Raw genomic sequence first — 13,412 nt, forward strand, 5'->3', positions numbered from 1 at the left:
GAAGACACTGAGACCGAACTTAAGATGTAGAGAGTAAGATTTAATAAAGCAACAACAAGAAAGCACATAAAAAGCACATAAACCAGAGCTCTGGGGTCGAAACTCATACACCAGGCATGGTGTAGAGGAGAATCGACGACGACCCAAATTTTTCACAGGCTTATATAGAAAAAAGCCAAGGTGTTTTACGTAACCAAGGGGTCGTGTCCTATATTTTGGCAATGTACCCGATCTATTGGAACATTCTGGGGTAGTACCAGGAGGCCCTTATCTCAAAAATGTTCTTGGAACAGTCCTCAGTTAGGAGGGGTAGGACTAGGTTTGTTCCAGGAGACCCTTATCTAAAAAATGTTCCTGGAACAGTTTTTATTTGGGAGGGGGTCGGACTCTGGGGTGAAGAGTTCAGGAATGTACTCTGGGGTGAAAAGTTCAGGAGTGTTCCGGGAACAGTCTCCAGATGGGAGGGGTAGGACTCTGAGTTGAAGAGTTCAGGTGTTCAGTAATTTTCCTCTTTCAGTACCACTGCAGTGTCCCGAGGACTAAAGGGTCAAAGAATATCCTGAGTCAGAACCCTCAGCAACAAATGACCATCCTCAGGATAGACATGGGATGTTGGGAAGACTTCTTAGGCTTCTTGGGGGGGGGTCACAGCTGTGACCAACAAAAGGGACATAATATTAAGAGATTACATGTATCTCACACTATTATAAATCAGAATCTGCAACAAGCATACTGGATAACAATTTTATTTAAGTGTCAAAATGACTCTAACATAGAATGTGATATTATACTAAATTTATAGAGTACAAAAACTGGATGCTCAGAATTGAAGATCAGCGTTAAGTGCTCAGTGACATGTGGCTATGCACAGGTCATTTAATGACCCCAGGCCTTGGCACCATCACCTATAAAAGACACAAATACGAGTATGTGAAGAGAAATAAAGGGAGGTTAATAACTACAAAGTGTTTGATATCATAGAGGCCATATGAAGATTAATCTAGACTAGCAGTCCTCAATCTGTGGGTCACGAACCCTTTGGGGACCAAATGACCCTTTCACAGGTGTCACCTAAGACCATTGAAAGTATCAGATATTTACATTATAATTCATAACAGTAGCAAAATTATAGTTACAAAGTAGCACTGAAAGAACACAAGGTGAAGATCTGTGCTAAAGAATGGTGGCATTAGGAAGGTTGAGAACCACTGATCTAGACCATCTTGGTTTGTGTATGTCTGTTTCATGAGGACAGATGACTTATTTTTTTTTTTTACATCAAGCAGTTGTGTGTGTATGTTTGTATGTGTCTGTGTGTCTGTGTGTGTATGTGTGTGTGAGTGTGTCTGTGTGTGTGCATTTATTTTGCCCAAATAAGCACCGGATGAGGCAGAAGTAGCATCTCCATCAGCAGTAGCCACCCTGATTGACACCTAGAGGAAAATCAACCTGAAGCTCCCCTTTATGTTCCAGGATCCACGGGGTTAGACCAACATACACCAATCACTCAACTTTGCCTTACTGTAGCATGAAGTGGGTGAGATTAGAATACTGTCTCTCTGGGTAGAGTTATCAAGCTTAGTGGATCTACCACATTTTCCATAGGCCACATGAGTTTCTTGGGCTGACCAAAGAGCAAAGCTAGAGTAAGTTACTTGCAAAGACCAAGCAGGCAGGTACTTGGGGGACATAAATCTGTTTCTTTATATTCGGACAAAGCAAAGTGAGATTTAGGGGGAACCAAGAAAAATGGCCCCCAGAGGCAGTCATTGGAGCATATTATGAGAACCAGGCTTAGGGATCTTAATCTTCCTACTTCTCTCTTCCCTCTGAATGAGTGATGGGACCGAAGGGAAAGGTGCTGAAGAAGGTTCCTGCAGCAGACACAGCAGAAAACAGGAAAGCTGTGTGGTATTGCTGTCTACACAGCCTTCCACTTACCCTTCAAGGTCCAGTTTCCTTCTCTAGGCCACAGTTGTGTACAGTGATATGAAACCATTGTTTTGGGGGTTGGGGCAGAACACCTTGACTATGGGGTGGTAGCAACACAGGGATCTTACATCTCAGAGGCCTTGGATTATCAGGTTTGGGGAAGCCATTCCATGGGTCTCCTTGCTGAACTTGAGGAGCATTTGTGACACTGTATGACACCCATTTGTGCTCTGCTTCACTGGGTCTCTTTTTCTTTCTTTCCGGACTACCTGAAGATCTAAGTTTATAGCTTTTTTCCTTGCGTTTCTTGGGAAGCACCTGCAACTGGGATAAAGCCCAACCTGGTTGTGGCACAGCATATGCAGGAGCACCTTTGGCAGCATCTCGAATAGCACACGCACCAACACCTTTCAGAGCACCTTCCATAGCAGGTGCAGCAGCACCCCTGGAAGCACCTTGGGTAGCAGGTGCTGCAGCACCACTTAAAACCCTTCGGATGGCACGTGCAGCAGCACCTCTTGAAGCACCTCGGGTAACATGTGCAATAGTGGCTCTCAGAGGATCTTGGGTGGCATGTGCAGCCGTTTCTTTCAAAGCACATGCAGCAGCAGTTCTCAAAGAACCTCGGGTAACATGTGCTGCAGTGCCTCTTAAAACAGCTTGAGGAGCGTGTGCATTTGTATCTGTAGCAGGTCCTGAAGCATCATCTGGGTCAGCCCACGCAGCAGCCCCTGAGGTAACAGCACCTGGAGCACTTGTGGCAGCACCTAATGTAACAGTTGCAGCAGTGCCTGGGGCAGCACCTGGGGGGGCAAGTGCAGCAACACCAAAAGCAGCACCTTGAGTAATGCCTGCAGCAGTGCCTGAAGCAGCATCGGGAACAGCACCTAGGGTATCACGTGCAGCAGCACCTGGAGCAACACCTGCAGCATTACTAGAAGCAGCTCCCGGGGCAGCACCTGCTGTGGCAGGCCCTGAAGTATCACCTGTGGCAGCATCTGCAGCAGTGCCTGGAGCAGCACGTGGGACAGCACCTCGGGTATCATGCGCAGCAGCACCTGGGACACCTGCAGCATTACTAGAAGCAGCTCCTGGGTCTTCACCCCTTGTGGCAGCCCCTGAAGCGTCACCTGTGGCAGCTCGTGCAGCAGCACCAGAAGCAGCGGCTGGAGCAACACCTGCAGCAGTGCCTGGAGCAGCTCCTGGGACAGCACCTCCGGTATCAGGCACAGCAGCACCTGGGGCAACACCTGAAGCAATACTAGAAGCAGCTGCTGGGGCAGCACCTGTGGTAGCACACCCCACATCCCCCATGGCAGACCCTGAAGCATCACCCGGGGCTGCACATGCAGCATCACCTGTGGCAGCACCTGGAGCAGCACCTGAGACAGCACCTCGTGTAGCACCTGCAGCAGAGTCTTTGAAAACACCTTGGGCTCCTGAAGGAGCATCAGGTGCAGCCCTTTCGGTTGCATCCACACAAATTTTCTCTGGTGGCCACTGTGCTAGAGAGGAACTGTAAGAGCTGGCGATGGCATTTCGTTTGTATGAGCTCTTGAAGGCAATCTGGTTTACCTTAATCCAGCTCTTTGCTGAGTTCTTGAAAAGGATAAGTTTACCCAGAGGACCTGGCTTGGGTATAAACGAAGAGAGCACACCATTGATAAACAAACGTGTAAAAGCCGACGAGGCACTCACACTGAGATCAGAGTCCTTTCCCTGATCATAAGGCTTCTCTGTGACCGGGGAGCCTTCCTCCTGATTGGCAAATTCTTCTCCACCTTCTCCCACGGTAGGGAGATCTTTCTTTTCCTTGATTTGAACTTGACTGCTCTCCTGGAGAGCACTAATCTGTGTCTCCTTCCTAGATTGACTCACGAATTGGCCAGTAAGAAAAGACCATATAATTGGGACCAGCTGTCCCAGAACAAAACGGAGTGTGGCTCTGGCCATACTAGAGAACACATTCAGGATCACGGAGCTTCGGGACATCCTGGGCCTAGACAGCACTGACTCGTGCTGGCTACCTAAAAATGTAGAGGAAAACTCCTCCACAGGATATTGCTGCGTGTGAACGACCACAACACGCTCAGGGTGCTGAGGATGGGCTAAAGCTGCATCATCTTCAAAAGGACGACTATCAGCCGAGTTCAGACATCCATTTGTTGAATTAACCCGGAGAGACCGGGAAACACCGTGGACCTGTGGTGAGGGCCTCTTCTGCAGGTTCCTAGTGGACACAGTCGGGGGCGGAGGGCGAGGCGGAGGAGGGCGAGGAGGAGGAGGGCGAGGCGGAGGAGGGCAAGGCGGAGGGCAAGCCAGAGGGCGATCCCGGTTCAGGTATCCACCCATCCAGACAGCTCTGCACTACTGGAGACTTCAAATAGTCAATGGCTCAGAAACGCTTCCCTAGCCTTGAAGAAACCCACACAGTAAGGCTCGCTCTGTGAGGTGTATCGCCTATGACGGGGCAGTGGAACTTATGAGCGAAGAATGGGCACGAGAGCAACAACCACGCGGATGGAAGGACACACACCAGGCAGGACCTTCTAGGATGAACCGCTCTCTTTTCTAAAAGCCAGGAGACCCCCCCCCGCCCCCACTGTTGGAGCCGTTCAACACTGAGGTCCCCTAGCTAAGGAACTATGGGGCTAAGGGACTCCGAGCTCAGCAACATGCCCTGGAGACCGCAGCATACTTTCTCCGAAATAGTGGAACGCCTGCTCAGAAGCAGAGCTCACCTGTGCCATCCAGACCTGGAGTGAGATAGCAAGGCTGGAGCGAGCTCTAGGTATCTAGTAGAAGTGGGCGGATACAGGAGTCTAAGTGGACACTGCCACACTCTCCCGTTAATCAACAGCCAGAAGATTGTACTTCATGAAATGTTCAAAAAGAGTTCTAACGTTTTAAAAGTTCAAGGTTAAACAACTTCTACATCAAAATCTGGTTGTTCCAAAGAACATACATGATCTAGACCTAGGCCTCTCCCCACCCCCCGCCCATGTGTAGCAGATATGCAGCTTGGTCTTCATGTGGGCCCCAAAGAACTGGAGCGGGGACTATCCCAAAAGCTGTTGCCTGTTTGTGGGATATGGTCTTCTAGCTGGGCTGCCTTGTCTGGCCTTAGAGGGAGTCACAGAAAATTGATGTGCCGGGGGTGGGGGAGAATTGTGGGAGGGGATGGCTGGGAGGGGGCAGTGATCAGGATGTAAAATGAATAAGTAAATAAAAATTAAAATAATTTTTTTAATTTTAAAAAAATATTTGGTTATTGACAAATACCCTAGCTTAGATGAATCTTTAAAAAAAAAAGCATTGTGCTAGGTCAATGAACCACATCCACAAAGGTATGTGCTTCCCTTATGACGCCATATATATGGCATTTTTGGAAAGATGAGTTCTCAGGGATGGAGAATAAATCAGTGGTTCCCAGGAGTTAGAGCTGGAGGGAGGATTGAAATATGACATAGAGGAATGGAGCGGGGGCAGGGGGGGGGCAGAGATCATCATATATGCTGATCACAGCAGCTGGTACAGCCACCTACACATTTGACAATATTTACGATACATCACATAGACCTTTACTATAGATAACTTTAAAAGTTAGTATCTTAACTTTTATTAACCATGACTTGATAACAATCACTTAGAACCAGTATTTTTCCTTTTTAAAAAGGAGACAGTTTCTTTCTCTTATGTAGCTCTGTCTGTCCTGAAACGCACTATATATATATATATATATATATACACACATATATATATATACACACACACACATATATATACATATATATATATATAAAACCATATAACCAGTCTGGCCTCCCACCCCCAGGGATTCACCTGCCTTTGCCTGCTCAGTGCTGAGAGTAAAGGTGTGCACCACCATATATGACTAAATAAAAATACCTTTTGTTTGTTGCTCAAGATGGGGTTTCTCTGTGTAGCCCTGGCTGTCCTGGAACTTACTCTGTAGACCAGGCTGGCCTCGAACTCAGAGATATGCCTGCCTCTACCTTCCAAGTGCTAAGATCACAGGCATGCACCACCACTGCCTGGCTAAAAGTCCTTTTTAAAGGCAGTATTCTTCATTTGGACCTAGAAGGTAACCAAGGCAGGATGAATGAAGGCAGGATGAATGAAGGAAGGCCTGACATTTACCTGTAGTTTGCATACACCATTTACTTTGGCTCAGTCACCCACTAACTCTACACATAAGCTTGTTCATATCTCCAGGAATGTCTGTCTGAAGGGCCAAGGTCGAAAATGGCTGACCAACTTCATCTCTCTTCGTGGCTGGAGGCAAAAAAAGAGATAAGAACCAAATTATCTTCCTGCCCAAAAAAGATAAGAACTAAGTTATCTTCCTACCTGCTTTTACAACGTCCTGCTCCAGACACCCAAAAGTCACTGTCCTAATCCATCAGACCCCTTGGATTCCAAGAATGGTGCACACACACACACACACACACACACACACCCTGAGTCACCCTATTTTGTACACTTGATGTTTAAAGATGCTATTTAATCTATATGGCCCATACAGATAAAGTAAGACACACTATGATCTAACAGATGGCAGACAATCACCCTATCATGAGAACAACATCAGGCAGAAGCAGTCATCTCATAACAAGCTACTTCTTTTGAATTATTCAGAACGCCTTGCAGAAAGAGACCTGAGATCATGAAGAGCCAGACAGTGAGCACTCTGACCAGGGCATACCTCACTCACTGCTTCAACTCTTCCTCTGTTTAAACCTGAAGCTCCTGTCACTGCCCAGAGTCTATTTTTCCTAGTGTGCCACATGGATTAAATCTTTCTCTGCTTTTCATTGTCTCTTGCCTCTCTAACACATTTAAGTGGACTGCCCAGGGCTGGAGAGATGGCTCAGAGATGGGATCAGATGCCCTCTTCAGGTATGTCTGAAGAGAGCAACAGTGTACTTATGTGCACACAAAATTAATAATAAACAAACAAACAAACAAACAAACAAACTAGCCAGCCTAATCCCTTGAGACTCCCTGAGTCAGGATATTAGCTCTAAAACCCACTAACAGCTTAATCATTTCTCCATCATAATGAGCAAAACTGATATAATTCAGGCTGTGGTCTAGTCCAGTTAGTCCAACAATGGCTGTCTCCCCAAGGAATTGTTTAGTCCACAAAGCTGGATGTCTTCAGTATATGTCAGAATCTCAGAGAAGTTGTCTCTAATGCCCATGAGGGAAGGCTCTGCAGCAAGATCTGTGAACTTGTGTGTGGGAATGAGGCCAGGTGGACAAAAGTTAAAGCCTTTTTCTTCCACTAGCTTTATATAGGACGCCATGTGTGACCCAGATGTAAGGTCTATCTTCCTACCTCAAATGATCCAGTTGATACCTAGATTAGATTGGTGTTGTGTCCGATTGTCCTTAATCACAGGACTTTATAACACCAAGACACTCCCTAAAGGACTCCTCCTGTATTCCAGACATCATCATCTTTACCACCATTATGGAAAGGCAACCCACTTTTCCTTGGGTAATTCAGCTCAATCGCTCCTCCTAACACTGTTATTCCTTTCTTAGCTGGTAGCCAGCGAAATGATATTTACTGAATCCCCAGGAAAGAGTGCTCCCCTACCCAGAACTACAATTTTAAGAAGAATATAAGATCACAGGAACAGGAAGCAAAAATTTTTCTTTTTTCTTTTTTTTTTAAGATCTATTTATTTATTATATGTAAGTACACTGTAGCTGTCTTCAGACACACCAGAAGAGGGAGTCAGATCTCATTACAGATGGTTGTGAGCCACCATGTGGTTGCTGGGATTTGAACTCTGGACCTTTGGAAGAGCAGTCAGGTGCTCTTACCCACTGAGCCATCTCACCAGTCCTTGTTTTGCTTTTTTAAGACAGGATTTCTCTGCGTATCCCTGGCTGTCCTGGAACTCACTCTGTAGACCAGGCTGGCCTCGAACTCAGAAATCTGCCTGCCTCTGCCTCCCGAGTGCTAGGATTAAAGGCGTGGACCACCACTGCCCGGCAAAAATTTTTCTATTGGAACTATATATATACATATATATATATATATATATACATACATATATATATACACATACATATATATATTTAGTGTTTTTATGTGATCCTTGAGCATGTGAGCAAGTGGGTCTCTGACCCTTGGGCCCTTTCTTGTATATATATATGTATATATATACACACATATATACATATACACACATATATACATATATATAAAGTATTTTAATTTAAATATATTTTATCATATTCTTCCCCCTCCCCCAAATTTATCCAGATCCTCTCCTCCTCCTTACCCACCCAATTTTAAGTGTTTTCTCAAAAAAAAAAAAACCAAAAATCTAATACAATAACAAAATACCCAAAACTTAGAAAAATACATCACCCAAAAAGAAAGAAAAAACTAACCAAAATAGAGCACATGCACACACACACACAAAGTTGCATAGTCCATTGCATGTTAGCCAGCTATTCCTGAACATGAGCCCTGTCCTGGAGTGGTTGATATACCCAGTGTCACTCCACTGGAGAAAACTGATTTTCCCCTCTCCTGGAAGATATAAATGATAGTTCCATTGTTAATCTTTACCCTAGTGGCTAGGTTTACATTTATTCATCCATTCAGTTTTAAGAACATAGCAAATTAAAACAAAAACTATCACATCAAAGACAGGCCAATGGAAGAAAAAGAGCCCAAGAAAGGGCCCAAGGGTCAGAGACCCACTTGCTCACATGCTCAAGGATCACATAAAAACACTAAACTAGAAGCCATCATGTAAGCTCAGAGGGCCTGGTGCAAAGCCACGGAGGCCCTGTGCAAGCCGCTTCAGACTCTGTGAATTCATAAATGCTGTGCTCATGTTGATTTAGAGGTCCTTGTTTTCTGGTGCTCTCTCTACCTTCTGGCTCTCACGTTCTTTCTGTCTCCTCTTCTGTAAAGTTCCCTGAGCTCTGAGGAAGGGCTTTGATAGACATTCCATTTAGGGCTGAGTGTTTCACTCTATGTGTAATGCCAGCCTGTGGGTCTCTATATTTCCTCTCCTCTGCAGCAGGGGGAAGCTTCTCTGATGATGGCTGAGCAAGGCACTGATCTATGAGCAGAGCAGAATATCATTAGGAGTCATTTGATCACTACATTTTCTTTTCTTTTTAAGACCAGTATTATTTGCCCTAGGTCCCCAGGTTACCAGGTCTCACACTTAGTTATCCAAGTAGTGTCAGAAATGGGTTCCATCTTTAGAAAAGGGCCTTAAGTCCGGTCGGGTATTGGTTGGTATGAGCCAACAGGTTCGAGCTCTGTGCCACCATTGCTCTAGCATATCTTTCAGGTGGTAGACCATGATAGACAAAGGAGAACCACTCCCTTTTAATGTGGTGGTTTGAGTGAGAATTGCCCCCAACAGGCTTGTATGTTTGAATGCTTAGTCATCAGTTAATGGAACTTTTTGGATGGAATTAGGAGGTGTACCCTTGCTGGTGTATGTGTGGCCTTGTTGTGTCACTAGGAGTGGGCTTTGAGGTTTGTAAAAGCCCATGCCAGGTTCTCTCTCTCTCTCTCTCTCTCTCTCCCTCTTTCTCTCTCTGCCTGAAACTTATAAACTCTCAGTTACTTCTCCAGCACCCCTCCCCATACTGCCACACTCCTTGGCATGATGATAATAAAACTGACCCACTGAAACCAAAGGTGTTTTTCTATAAGTTTCTTTGCTCCTCACAGCAAGAGAACAGTAACTAATTCGCAATTTAAGGTCTAGCTTACCCTAGATAAACTGGCTCTCCAGGGACTAGCCCAAGCCTAGAGAGAGTAAGCAACTCACTCAAGAGAAAATGCATGGACTCTACCTTTAGCATCAGGGGAGGAAATAAAAGCATAAATATAAACCAACTGATCCTACAGCCACCTCCCCCACCTATCAGGCCCTCTTCCCTAGACCACTATTCCCCTGATTTCAGCACTTTGACACCACCTATCAGACAAGTGGGGATAGCCTAGTCCCCAAGAGTCTACCTACAATCATTCAAACTGGCCAATCCCAAGACCATTTACTGTGTCTCATCTTTCCCTCCCCATGGAGACAAGAATCATAATAACTAACCGCTTTTTTAATACAAATGCTTTATTTAACTGGTGCAGGACATCCCATGGGCTTAGTGGTGGATATCCAGGACCTAGCAGCAAGGTGAGCACAACCTCTGAGCTTCTCTACCTTCTGACTCCAATAGGGTGAGCACATCACCCTCTTGAATGGGGCCTTAGATGTTGAGATGATACAGCATCTGATGTCATCCATAAATTCCACATGCACCTGTGTGCACTGACCCTGTGAACCAGTCCTGCTCAGTCTAGCCAGCTTCATGGGCTGCATGTGACTCATATCCATGACAGTGGCAATCTGGCAGAGACTAACAGTTCTTACACACAGTATCCTTCTTCTGATTAGCCCTGGAGATTTTCCTTGCATTTCTGCTGTCCACCACCACCACCAAGTTACATGTTCCCCTCCTTGAATCTGTGAGTGACCGTCTTTGACTTCCAATGACAGCCACCATGAATAATAAAACATATATTTAAACCAGCACATAATTTATTTGGAGTCACTAAGATACTTCAAGAGAGAATAAAGAGCTACAGCTTGCTGGAGCAAATGGAAGATTTGTTCCAGACCCATATGCTTTTAAGGTGGCTCTGTATTGGCACAGAGACAGGTGACTAAACCTTAGACTAGGCCAAAGAACTCAGAGACAGATTTAGCTCATAGACAACTTTAAAACACATCTTGCAATGTTATTCATAAGTGATTCTTCTGGTTATATGATCCATCCTTCAAGAGATGTTTTCAGCTGGGAACCACTGGAGGCATAAACACCTCCAAACCATGAGCCCTGGGATCCTCCTGGAGTCCTGCTGTAAGGGCGACTGTGCTGGCCTCTGCACACTTCACTTTCTTGATACTCAGATCTTAATCTGAGATAGACATTCTGAGCACATGGTAGTGGTTTCGTGTATTATTATTTTGTCGCTGTGATAAAACACCACGACCAAATGCAACTTAGGGAAGAGAGACTTTATTTTGGCTCACAGCTCCATAGTCACGTGGTAAGCATGGCAGAAAGCAACAGGGACAGGAAGTTGAGAGATCTCATCTTAACCACAAACAAGAAACTGGGTGAATCAGAAATAGGGAGATGCTATGAGCTCTCAGAACCCACCTCCAGGGACATACTTCCTCTAGGAAGGCTCTACCTCCTAAAATGTCCTCTAAGCAGTGTCCCCAACTGGACCCAAGTGTTAAATCCGTGAGCCTGTGAGGGACATATCACATATGGACAGTTGATTCAACAAAACAGAGAACCTCCTGCTTGCTCATATCTATATCCTGAGTGCCTGCCACATAACAGGATGAATGTGATTGACAGCTGAGAAGCAAGCACATATGCTGTAGATACTTAGCCCAGAGGCTGGGAGCATCTGACTAGTGTGACTACCTACTGGCATCCAAGCACAGATAAAGAAAGGAAGAAAGCAAGGGAGGGAGGGGTGGAGGGAAGGAGGGAAGAATTGGTCTTTGAATCTCACAGGTGTCTGAATAGCTTGTCTGCTGATTAGTCATCTCAATTGTCCCAGTGCACCGTAGTCTCAACAGGACAAATGATGAATGCTAAATACTATTGCTAAAGCCTCATGAAATGCAGTGTGGAAATATAACATGAATCACTCCAATTTCTTGGAAAAATAAATTGGAGGAGTAATTTTAAAGATGACTCATCTAAGGTGCATGGTGCCCCATGACAAAATATGGTCACATGGTGGCACCATGTAAGCTGGCAACAGATTACTGCCATCATTGATAAGTGTCTTACAAGCCAGACTGTTACATACTAGCATCTCAGCCTTGAATGTGAATATTCTCAGCCAGCGAATGCCCTGTTTTAAAGTTCTCATCCCTGAGATAGTTCTTCTCTAGGGCCCAGGCTGAGAGATACAGGAAAGTTGATATGTGAGAGTCTATGAGGTAGAAGACACAGGTCGTGGATATGCAAGGCCAACAGCCATAAATATATGGGCACCAAGAACAGACACATAGACAGGCACAACAAGTGTCACAGCAAGTGTTTGTGATCCCAGCACTTGGAAGGCTGAGGATTTCTGTGAGTTTGGGATTAAATTAGACTATATAGGGGGTTTCATGCCAGCCTAGATTACAGAGCAAGACACTGTCTCAAAAAGGAAAAAAAAAGTACATACACGCACATATATAAGACTTTCTTACTACTTTATCTGCATTCAGTACAGGTACACATACGAACCAGAGGGGGGAGGGAGAGAGAGACAGAAACAGAGAGAGAGAGAGAGAGAGAGAGAGAGAGAGAGAAGGAGAGACAGACAGACAGAGAGAAAAAGTGACAGACAGGAGAGGGAGAGGGAGGAGGAGGAAGAGGAGGAAAAGGAGGAAGAGGAAAAGGAGAAGGAGACAGACAGACAGACAGGAGAGAGAGGGAGAGGAGAGACTAGTCTTGATGTCTGCTCTGATATATATGTACTCTTTAGAAATATATTACTTCAAATAAAATAGAGCCTCTTTAAATGTTTGAGACATCATTCTTAGACCTGCCTCTCAGAGCCTGGTGAGGGAATCAAGTTCCATTTCCCAACATCCTTTTAGATATTTAGAGATGGAGTACTGTCTTCATGTGGGACAATTTCAATGCCAGCCCTATCACAGGTGAAGGAACTCTAGCCAGGCCAAGCACAGTAAACATGGCCCTGGCAGGCCATTCCCTTCTCCCCCTCTGCCTTGCTAAAAACTGTTAGATGACATTCCTAAAGCTAACCATCAAGTTCTAGTCCCGTATTTGGCCAGTTCCTCCTGGGGCTGACTACCAAGATTTGGCTCTCAGAGTATTGAACTCCAACAATGAAAAGTCCCCTTTGGCTCACCTAATTAACATGCCCAATTAAAATCAAGCAACACATTCTAACCCACGGTTTCCCCCTTTACCTCCACAAACCACCATTTTCCTATGTGCCACATTGGTCTCCTCTCTATCCAGAAGCAGTCCTTTGTCCCCACCAGGACAAATAAATGCCCACCCCCTCTCCTTGGCCCCTTGGTCCATATCCCATATCTTCTGTCTCTTATTCCCTGCTTTCTGTTTCTCTGGAGCAAAAGCATCTCATTGGACTGAGAACTTGGTTTTGGTAGTCCTGAGCCAACTCTGAGGTTCCCTACAACAAATATGCCTCCACACTGTGCATAATGAATTAACAGGAGCAGGCAAGTGACCTGGTCAGGGGATCAGGAGGCTGGGTGGCAGAGTTCCACGGGAGAAGGGCTTCTCCCTTCTTTGTGGAGAAAAGCTCCCACCTGCCTACCTATCCCCCTTCCTTCTTTCCTTCTATTTGTAGTTTGAATTTATCCTTCAAATATTCACATATTGAGGGGCTGGGGATGCAC

The 13,412-nt window shown here is 45.4% G+C and overlaps 1 protein-coding gene and 1 pseudogene across 1 annotated transcript; both read right to left on the reverse strand.

Annotated features, from left to right (window-relative positions):
- Positions 1–852: 852 nt before the first annotated feature.
- LOC147001526 (uncharacterized) lies at positions 853–12,390 on the reverse strand (the record flags this gene model as incomplete). Its single annotated transcript, XM_085829297.1, has 3 exons — positions 853–905; positions 2,061–4,259; positions 12,378–12,390. Coding segments are annotated over 3 exons (2,241 nt in total), but the record flags the coding sequence as incomplete, so codon positions are not given.
- On the reverse strand, positions 10,078–10,337 carry LOC110288535 (small ribosomal subunit protein eS28 pseudogene; annotated as a pseudogene).
- Positions 12,391–13,412: the final 1,022 nt, after the last annotated feature.

Source organism: Mus caroli, unplaced genomic scaffold, assembly GCF_978045245.1.
Source record: "Mus caroli unplaced genomic scaffold, Mus_caroli_1 scaffold_13, whole genome shotgun sequence".
Taxonomy (NCBI): Eukaryota; Metazoa; Chordata; class Mammalia; order Rodentia; family Muridae; genus Mus; species Mus caroli.